The 10,330-nt window shown below is 44.3% G+C and overlaps 1 protein-coding gene across 3 annotated transcripts in view; it reads right to left on the minus strand.

Moving 5' to 3' along the window:
* The window catches only part of NARS2 (asparaginyl-tRNA synthetase 2, mitochondrial), a 51,512-nt gene extending 41,422 nt beyond the window's left edge, over positions 1-10,090 (minus strand). Inside the window, exons 1-4 of one of the 3 annotated variants that reach the window (XM_053385172.1) lie at positions 10,007-10,090; positions 6,887-7,065; positions 4,809-4,918; positions 2,830-2,950 (exon numbers count right to left, since the gene is read on the minus strand). In XM_053385172.1, coding sequence (XP_053241147.1) covers positions 2,830-2,950; positions 4,809-4,918; positions 6,887-7,030 — 375 coding nt within the window. In that variant the 5' untranslated portion in view covers positions 7,031-7,065; positions 10,007-10,090. Of the gene's footprint in view, positions 1-2,829; positions 2,951-4,808; positions 4,919-6,886; positions 7,066-9,911 lie in introns of all 3 variants that reach the window. The other 2 variants (XM_053385173.1, XM_053385171.1) reach the window with 2 other exon arrangements.
* Positions 10,091-10,330: the final 240 nt, after the last annotated feature.

Raw genomic sequence — 10,330 nt, forward strand, 5'->3', positions numbered from 1 at the left:
AAGTAAAACAATCAACATGGTGTAAGAGGAAACATGGACCTTATTGGGACAGAGCTCCTTCGAGATTTGGAGTTTAATATAAAGGACTATCAAAAAAACCGGCAAAGAGGAATTGAGAGAGAATTGAGAGCCTCGGACGTGAGGTCACCAGGCTGACTACAGATGGACTGATGGACTTTTGTTGGGGTTCGAAACCGGGAAAGGGGGTGGTGGGGCTTTGGGAATCCAAAGGGTGGATAACTATATTCTGTTTCATTTAATTTGGTTTTGCCACTAACATAAAAATGGGGATTTTGGGGAAGGGAATTGGGGCCGACCTTAGAAAAAGACCTTTAAGAATAAGTATTGACGTATAAAGATTGAGGTTTATAAGTTAAAATTGGTTAACTAAAATGATGGGGCTGATCTTAGAAAAAAGATTTTTAAGAATAAGTATTGATGTATAAAGATTGAGATTTATAAGTTAAAACTGGTTAACTAAAATGAATTAGAGAAAATAAGGTAAAGTTTGGGGACAAGAACTTGCTGAGCTAAAAATTGGAACTGGAATACAAGAAGGGGAGGTGTGGGGAAGTCAAGGAAATTGGTTATTGACAGTAAGAAATGTAAATTTTATGTGTTTTTAATTGTATTTTTTTTTGTTTTTTCTTTATTTTTTGAAAATTCCAATAAATATCTTAAAAAAAAAAATCACACTCAGGGCCAGTTTGGAGAGAAGATGGACTGGATTTACAATTAATGATCCTCTTGTTTTAAATATCTATTTTTTAATTATGATTCTGTCATTCCTGTATTGGTTTGCTGGTCTCATTGGTGCGGTTGTGTTAGTTTTTAATAGTTTAGATATGGATGTTTGCTATTTGTTGTGAGCTGCCTTGGGAAAATTATGTCTTGAAAGGCGGGTTAGAAATCTCTGAAATGAATGAAGGCAAAGGAAATATTCACCAAAAAAGGAGAAATAATTTCTGAGCCATAAAACTCAATAAGCTCATGTTTGTTGTTGTTTAGTCATTTAGTCGTGTCCGACTCTTTGTGACCCCCTGGACCAGAGCACGCCAGGCACTCCTGTCTTCCACTGCCTCCCGCAGTTTGGTCAAACTCATGCTGGTAGCTTCGAGAACACTGTCCCACCATCTCGTCTTCTGTCGTCCCCTTCTCCTTGTGCCCTCCATTTTTCCCAACATCAGGGTCTTTTCCAGGGAGTCTCCTCTTCTCATGAGGTGGCCAAAGTCTTGGAGCCTCAGCTTCAGGATCTGTCCTTCCAGTGAGCACTCAGGGCTGATTTCCTTCAGAATGGAGAGGTTTGATCTTCTTGCAGTCCGTGGGACTCTCAAGAGTCTCCTCCAGCACCATAATTCAAAAGCATCAATTCTTCAGCGATCAGCCTTCTTTATGGTCCAGCTTTCACTTCCATACATCACTACTGGGAAAACCATAGCTTTTACTATACGGACCTTTGTTGGCAAGGTGATGTCTCTGCTTTTTAAGATGCTGTCTAGGTTTGTCATTGCTTTTCTCCCAAGAAGCAGGCGTCTTTTAATTTCGTGGCTGCTGTCACCATCTGCAGTGACCATCTGCAGTGACCATGTTTATAAGCTCATGTTTATTCACCCTTAATTTGAATTTATTCTGATCCGCTCTTTCAGCACACGGACCAGCAGGCTGGGAGGTCACCCCGGCGCTGTGCGCCTGAGCCACAACCATTTCAAATAATATACCCTGAGAAAACCGAAGAGAACACCTGTACAGTTTAAAATATGGCTTAGCAGCTGTAATCCTGTAAAAATTCTCTCCAAAATAAGTCCTGCTGTGTTTAATGAGGTTGACTCCCAGGGAAACAGGCATCAGATTGCAGCTTAAGTTTCCTACGATGACGAAAAAGCATAAATTTATAAACCAGGCATATCCTGCAGTTGGGAAGAGTTGACCTTATTGCTGCAGATTTCATATGTGGTGGACTTTTACAAGGGTAAAAGGGTATTGGGAAATGATTCATAATGAATTGAAAAAAAATGTTTAAAAGTAAAGGTAAAGGTAAAGGGACCCCTGGCCATTAGGTCCAGTCGTGACTGACTCTGGGGTTGCGGCGCTCATCTCGCTTTACTGGCCGAGGGAGCCGGCATGCAGCTTCCGGGTCATGTGGCCAGCTTCTGGCGAACCAGAGCAATGCATGGAAATGCCATTTACCTTCCTGCCAGAGCAGTACCTATTTATCTACTTGCACTTTGATGTGCTTTCGAACTGCTAGCTTGGCAGGAGAAGGGACTGAGCAACGGGAGCTCACCCCGTTGCAGGGATTTGAACCGCCGACCTTCTGATCAGCAAGTCCTAGGCTCTGTGGTTTAACCCAGAGTCCTTTCTGATGGGGATAATTCAGACTGAAATTCCCAGGTGTCAAATTCCCAGGTTATTTATGTATGCCACTAATGCGGCCTGCGTTTTGTTAGCCCCAAAATGGAAAAAGACCGAGGTCACAACCAAAGAAGAATGGCAACTTAAACTGATGGAATACATACAGCTTGTGGACTTAACATATAAAATAAGAGAACAAGAAGAACATACATTTAGAGAAGATTGGAAAATGTTTATTGAGTCATGGGAAGTAACTGTGTACAGCTGAAAATGATGGCAGCATTAAGATAAATTCAACAGTGTAAATGAGTTACGATGGATATAATAATGGAATGCTGAATTGTACAGTTTCTGTAAAATATGCAGGAATTTATATGTAAAGAGAAGAAGGGAAACCGTTGGTATCTTAAGGATGTAAAAAGGAATGCTTACAATTGTAAAACAGAAAATTTAATAAAAAAATTATGTTGCACTTACCAGGACATCGCAAGGGCCCACCACACGAATATTCTCTGCAGCCAGCTCAACATTTTGACGTTTATGAGGACTTTTTATCAGTTTCCCTTGGACTTCGACAGAACTTCCAAACGTCAGCTCACTGGGGGAAGGCAATCAATTGCTCATAATGTGAATTTAAGACACGCAGGCCATTTTCATACTTTTTAAAAATAAATAAATGAGATTTTATTAAAGCTTTTTCATAACACAATAAAATAAGATAATAACTAATCTAAGTAAAAACAAAAGCAACGAGAGAAAGAGAAAACACCTAAGGAACCTGGGAAAAACTACGGGAAAAAGATTTAAAATTTACCGCATGTTACTGAAGGAATTTTTTTATGAAAATGATATATAGGTGGCATAAATTAGCTAAGGGGTGACACGGGTGACACTGTGGTCTAAACCACAGCCTCTTGGGCTTGCCAATTGGAAGGACGGCGGTTCGTATCCTGGCAGTGGGGTGAGCTCCCGTTGCTCGGTCCCTGCTCCTGCCAACCTAGCAGTTCGAAAGCACGTCAAAGTGCAAGTAGATAAATAGGTACCACTCCAGCGGGAAGGTAAACGGCGTTTCTGTGCGCTGCTCTGGTTCACCAGAAGCAGCTTAGGCATGCTGGCCACATGACCTGGAAGCTGTACGCCGGCTCCCTCGGCCAATAAAGCGAGATGAGCGCTGCAACCCCAGAGTCGTCCGCGACTAGACCTAACGGTCAGGGGTCCCTTTACCTTTAAATTAGCTAAGATGCATAAAACTGAAACTGATAGCTGTTGGAAATGTAATGAAAAAGAAGGCACCTTTTATCATATGTGGCGGGCACGCAGAAAGATTAAAAACTTATGGGAAAGGATATATAAAAAGTTGGGGGGGGGGGAATGTTGGAATAGATGTTCGTCAAAACCCGAGAAGCTTTTCTTTCAGGTATAACAGATGCAAACACACCCAGGAATCATAACTCTCATTTTATGTATGTTATTACAGCAGCACGACTGGCTTATGCTCAGAAGTGGAGGGAAGATACAATGCTAACAAAAGAAGAATGGCAAACGAAGCTAATAGAATATATAGAAATGGCAAGACTGACAAACAGAATAAGAGATCAGGAGGGGGGAAAAATTATTCGAGGAAGATTGGAAATGTTTTAAGGAATATTTAGAGACATTGTAAACATATCAGGAAATTAGCAGGAACAGAATAAATTCTGCAGTAAATATAAAATCATAATAAAATAAAATAAAATAAAATAAAATAAAATAATAATAATAATAATAATGTATTATTATTATTTCTACCCCGCCCAACTGGCTGGGTTCCCCCAGCCACTCTGGGCAGCTTTCAACAGAACATTAAAAGCAGAATAAAACTTCAAACATTAAAAACTTCCCTAAACAGGGCTGCCTTCAGATGTCTTCTAAAAGTCGGATAGTTGTTTATTTCCTTGACATCTGATGGGAAGGTGTTCCATAGATAGATAGATAGATAGATAGATAGATAGATAAAAATGTCCATCAACTTTTGGGGTGTCCTAGTTTTTTCTTTTTGAAATACAGCAACCCTAAGGTATAGGGAGAAATCAGAATATGTAGTGGAAAAGAATGTAATAAAATGCAGCACGGACGGAGGGGAAGGGGAGGCTATATTAATTGCATGCTTTTTAATATTTGAAATATTGTTATTGCTTCAAGTTTTAATTAACAATGGAAAAATAGGGGGTGTGGGGTGGGGAATAAAACACCAAAGGGATAAAAAATAGAAGAGAGAGAAAAAATAAACAAGGACTTCTGATTTCCCACCTGTCAGTTACATAAAAGAAATTATTCAAAATATTCACTCTAGAACAACACCCACTAAAAAACTCGACACCCCCACTTAAAACCTGAAGTGGGCACACAGCCCATTCTCAGTTGCCAACTGGCCGCGTGCATGGGCAACGGGCCCCAATTCAGCAAGTTCTGCCAACCTGGGTCCCAATCCTGGGTCAGCGACCACCTGCAGGTTCTCCAATGAGGAGCCGTCATTCATGTGAACAAACAGAACGTCCTTCTGGGAGCGGACAGAACGGACCCAACCCTGGAAGCAGAGAAGAGAGAGGAGAAGCTTGAATGAGACATTTCTTCAGCCTTCCTGTCAAGCCAGCGAAGAAGGACCAATGAAATACCATGAAAATCCCTGAAATGAGAAGCAATCGACTATAAATATTATCTTGTGGAAATCAACTAAAAATCAAAAAGCTTAAGGGAAAAAAATTAGAAAAACCTAAAATAGAACAAAGCCTTAACAGGATGCCGGCTACAAACCTCGTTTCACTGAACTATTCCGTTTTCTCAGAAGGAAATAGAAAAATCATAAACTTTAAATGACCAAAATTCTCTTTTCGGTTTTTCTAATTTTTCCCCCTTAAGCTTTTTGAACGCTTTATTATGAGGTCATGGACACATCCTAGGCATGCAAGCACACACCAAAAAGAGCATGGCTGGAAAGGGGCGTGGCCTAGGGAGAGAGGGCGCGGTCTGGGGAGACTCCCAAGGGCCACACAGAGAAACCCGGAGGGCCGCATCAGACAGCATGCACAGGGCCGGATTTAGGTTTGATGAGGCCCTAAGCTACTGAAGACAATGGGGCCCTTTATATGTCCAGCTGTCCTTTGTCAACAACAAATTGTCGCTGCTTTTTGTGCTGAATATATGCTATATGGTAATTTCTGGACCGAATAGGTATCTAAAGCCATTTGCACATAAACGTCCATGCAGAATGTAGGCACCCTACATACAGAAAGGAGCGAAACAGTGATACAGTGGTACCTCGGGTTACCTACACTTCAGGTTACAGACTCCGCTAACCGAGAAATAGTACCTCAGGTTAAGAACTTTGCTTCAGGTAAAGAACAGAAATTGTGCTCCAGCGGCACGGCAGCAGCAGGAGGCCCCATTAGCTAAAGTGGTGCTTCAGGTTAAGAACAGTTTCAGGTTAAGAATGGACCTCAGGAACGAATTAAGTACTTAACCTGAGGTACCACTGTATTTTAGGGAGCAGGCTAGCAGGCGGGGCCCATTCCTTACATCATAAGAGCCTACACAACACAAAACACTGTTGCTGTATGTAGGTTTTATTTTATTTGTTTTTTATCTTATATTTTGGAAATGTACATCCAGTTTTTTCCCCTTTAATTTTTTTGGGCCCCCCCAAGAGAGTGGGAGCCTAAGCTACAGCTTGTTTAGCTTATACGTAAATCCTACACTGAGGATGCATAGTCTTAAGCTCCTCAAAGTAAGGACAGGGTAAATATGGTCTGAAGCTCAACATCAAAAAAACAAAGATCATGGCCACTGGTCCTATCACCTCCTGGCAAAGAGAACGGGAAGAAATGGAGGCAGTGAGAGATTTTACTTTCTTGGGCTCCATGATCACTGCAGATGGTGACAGCAGCCACAAAATTAAAAGACTCCTGCTTCTTGGGAGAAAAGCAATGACAAACCTAGATAGCATCTTAAAAAGCAGAGACATCACCTTGCCAACAAAGGTCCGTATAGTTAAAGCTCTGGTTTTCCCAGTAGTGATGTATGGAAGTGAGAGCTGGACCATAAAGAAGGCTGGTCGCCGAAGAATTGGTGCTTTTGAATTATGGTGCTGGAGGAGACTCTTGAGAGTCCCATGGACTGCAAGAAGATCTAACCTCTCCATTCTGAAGGAAGTCAGCCCTGAGTGCTCACTGGAAGGACAGATCCTGAAGCGGAGGCTCCAATACTTTGGCCACCTCATGAGAAGACTCGACTCCCTAGAAAAGACCCTGATGTTGGGAAAGAAGGAGGGCACAAGGAGAAGGGGACGACAGAGGACGAGATGGTTGGACAGTGTTCTCAAAGCTACCAGCATGAGTTTGACCAAACTGCGGGAGGCAATGGAAGACAGGAGTGCCTGGCGTGCTCTGGTCCATGGGGTCACGAAGAGTCGGACACGACTAAACGACTAAACAACAACAACAACAAAAACATGTGGCAAGATACAAAACAAGATTCCCAACTTGCTTGTCGTACCCACCTGGACTTTAATGTCCTGCCCTGCTGGGTCTCGGACTTCCAGCGCTTCTCGAACTCTGAGCAGTTTGGGAGTTGCCGCATGCTTGGGGCAGGGAGCAGAGGAACAGCGGCGGAGAACCAGGCGCACGCAACGTGCCCCAAACATCCTTGTTCAGCTCCTTCTTTCAACCACTTGCAACCCTGCAAAAAACAAAAACCCGATAGACCCAAGACCCCTTTGGTTACTCAGTTGTGCAGAAAGGGAAAAGGTCTTCTGATATGATCAAACACTGCGATGAACTCAGCTAGGAACTCAGCCTATTGTGAACGTAATAGCTATTCAGAACCAAAGACCCTGGCGAGAGTACCAGCAAGACTAAGAGACGCTACAGGTGAAACATTTATAAGAGAGCTGGACATATATAGTGTCTATGTAAAAGAACATTGTCAAAAGATCAATTCATCGGCAGGTATTGACTTAGCTTCGGTGTGCAAATAGGGTAATTTTATTAAATAAAATGGATAGTAAGTTAAATAATAGTCATACCTCGGGTTACAGACGCTTCGGGTTGTGCGACTTTGGGTTGCGCACTGCGCCAAACCCGGAAGTACCAGAACTGGTTAAGTTTAAGCACGTGTTTAGGGAATTCAATTTGGGAACGCAAGGGGGAGATCGGAAGTCTCGCAAAATTTAATTACAAATGGATATACAAAGCAAGTACGAATAATTGTTTATTTTGCCTATAACATCTATTGTACATTTTGTTTTAAATCAATAAAGCATATAACAAAAAATAAAATAAAAAAGAACCAAAGACCCTTTAATCCATGCAGACCTTAATAAAGTGATTTTTGTGATTTTAACTCCTGCCTCTTGCAATTATATATATAAAAATGCTGCAAGCTACCCTGAGTGGTGCATTTATATCTAGGTAGATATTGTCTTACGCATGGGGTACGTTCCTGGCTATTGTGCACACAAGCAAAATTGCTTAAAGCCAGAACACCCCTTAGAATATTGCAAACATCCCGGAAGTATAACACAAGGCAGCTGCATAATAACATGGATCATTCCCAAAATATAATTATAATTCAGCCTCTTCCATGTGTGCCATAAGTATGCACACAGGCAGTGAGAGGTGCGAGCTTGCCTTGGCCGGGAAATCTCATTTAGATCGGGTCGAATTTGAGGCCAACAAACTCATCTCCTCACTAACACAAAGAAGCCTTTCTCTTTTCTGATCTTTCACGTTTGTAAGCATGGAAAACTCCCTTTCCCCCACCACTAACCCCTCCAGATTTCCTGCAGGCTTTCAAATCCATTATTCCGAACCTCCCCTCTCCCCAAAATGCTCTTTAGGAGGCCTAGCAAACTGCCTTATACAAAGCCAGACCATTGGTCCAGCTACCTTCGTAGTGCCTGCACGGACTGCACTGGCAGCCACTCTCCAGGCTTTCATAATAAATAATAAAACAACAACAACAACAACAACAACAACAATTTATTTATACCCCGCCCATCTGGCTGGGCTTCCCCAGCCACTCTGGGCGGCTTCCAACAAAATATTAAAATACAGTAATGCATCAAACATTAAAAGCTTCCCTAAACAGGGCTGCCTTCAGATGTCTTCTAAAACTCTGGTACAGTGGTGCCCCGCAAGACGAATGCCTCGCAAGACGGAAAACCCGCTAGACGAAAGGGTTTTCCGTTTGCGATGCGCTTCGCAAGACGAATTTCCCTATGGGCTTGCTTCGCAAGACGAAAACGTCTTGCGAGTCTCGCCATTTTCCCCAGCTTTCCCCCCTCCTTTTTCTAAGCCGCTAATAGCCTTTTAGCAGCTAAGCCGCTAAGCCTTTAATAGCCGCTAAGCCGCTAATAGCGCTAATCCGCTTAGCCGCTAATGGGGTTGCTTCGCAAGACGAAAAAACCACTAGACAAAGAGAATCGCAGAACGGATTCTTTTCGTATTGCGAGGCACCACTGTAGTTGTTGTTCTCTTTGACATCTGGTGGGAGGGTGTTCCACAGGGCAGGCACCACCTCTGCCTGGTTCCCTGTAACTTGGCTTCTCGCAGTGAGGGAACCGCCAGAAGGCCCTCGGCACTGGACCTCAGTGTCCGGGCAGAATGATGGGGGTGGAGACGCTCCTTCAGGTATACTGGACCGAGGCCGTTTAGGGCTTTCAAGGTCAGCACCAACACTTTGAATTGTGCTCGGAAATGTACTGGGAGCCAATGTAGGTCTTTCAAGACCGGTGTTATATGGTCTCGGCGGTCGCTCCCAGTCACCAGTCTAGCTGCCGCGTTCTGGATTAGTTGTAGTTTCCGGGTCACCTTCAAAGGTAGCCCCACGTAGAGTGCGTTGCAGTAGTCCAAGAGGGAGATAACAAGATTATTATTATACAATAATATATTATAATTATTATTATTATTATTATAAGAGCATGCACCACTCTGGCGAGACAGTTTGTGGGCAAGAAGGGTCTCATCCTGCGTACCAGATGGAGCTGGTAGACAGCTGCCCTGGACACAGAATTAACCTGCGCCTCCATGGACAGCTGTGAGTCCAAAATGACTCCCAGGCTGCGCACCTGGTCCTTCAGGGGCACAGTTACCCCATTCAGGACCAGGGAGTCCTCCACACCAGCCCACCCCCTGTCCCCCAAAAACAGCACTTCTGTCTTCTCAGGATTCAACCTCAATCCACTAGCCGCCATCCAACCGCCTCCACCTTACCTAGCTATTGCACCCGGGACCTTCTGCATGCAAAGCAGGTGCCCTGGCGCCGAGCTGCATGCAGCCCTCCGCAAAACGCCTTAGGCAGAGCCTTGCCATTACCCCCCCCCCCCCAATCTCAATAGTGCATGCACTGGCTGGCAGCATTCTCCGAGGTTTTACGAAGGAAGACTTTCCCAGCTCTGCTGGGGGTTGCTGGAGATTGCACGGGGGGCCCTTCTGCACGCATGGCAGCTGCCCCACGGAGTTACAGCCCTTCTAACCCACTCAGAGTTGCCCCAGCCCCCTTTGCACAGCCCTGCCCAAACTCACCTCCTCTGCCCCTTTCCCCAGCTTGCTTCCAATTCTCCCCAATGCACGCAGACCAATCGGCTGCAAAGCATGCAAAAACCTCATGCAATGCGCACCCGCGTCTTCCCCTGGTCTCCCCCTTCCTCCAGAAGGGTCGCCTGGCAGCCAATGGAGGCTGCCGGTTTGCAAAAGCTCAGCCCATCGGAGATAGGGAACTCCTTGCGGAAGTTGCCCCTTGGTCTCTAGCTCTCTCCAGAGCAATGCATGACGGGAGCTGTAGTTCCAAGAGCTCAGAGGGCCTGCTTTCCTTTTCACTGGGAGCAGTGTTTTTTTTGGGGGGGGGATGCAACGTGAGAATGGGGACGGCGCCCGCGCTGGAGCCAGGAGAGCCCCTTTAAGCACGTGGAAAGAATTTTAAGCACGCTTTCCCCCCGCAGAAA

Source organism: Podarcis raffonei, chromosome 4 (assembly GCF_027172205.1).
Source record: "Podarcis raffonei isolate rPodRaf1 chromosome 4, rPodRaf1.pri, whole genome shotgun sequence".
Taxonomy (NCBI): domain Eukaryota; kingdom Metazoa; phylum Chordata; class Lepidosauria; order Squamata; family Lacertidae; genus Podarcis; species Podarcis raffonei.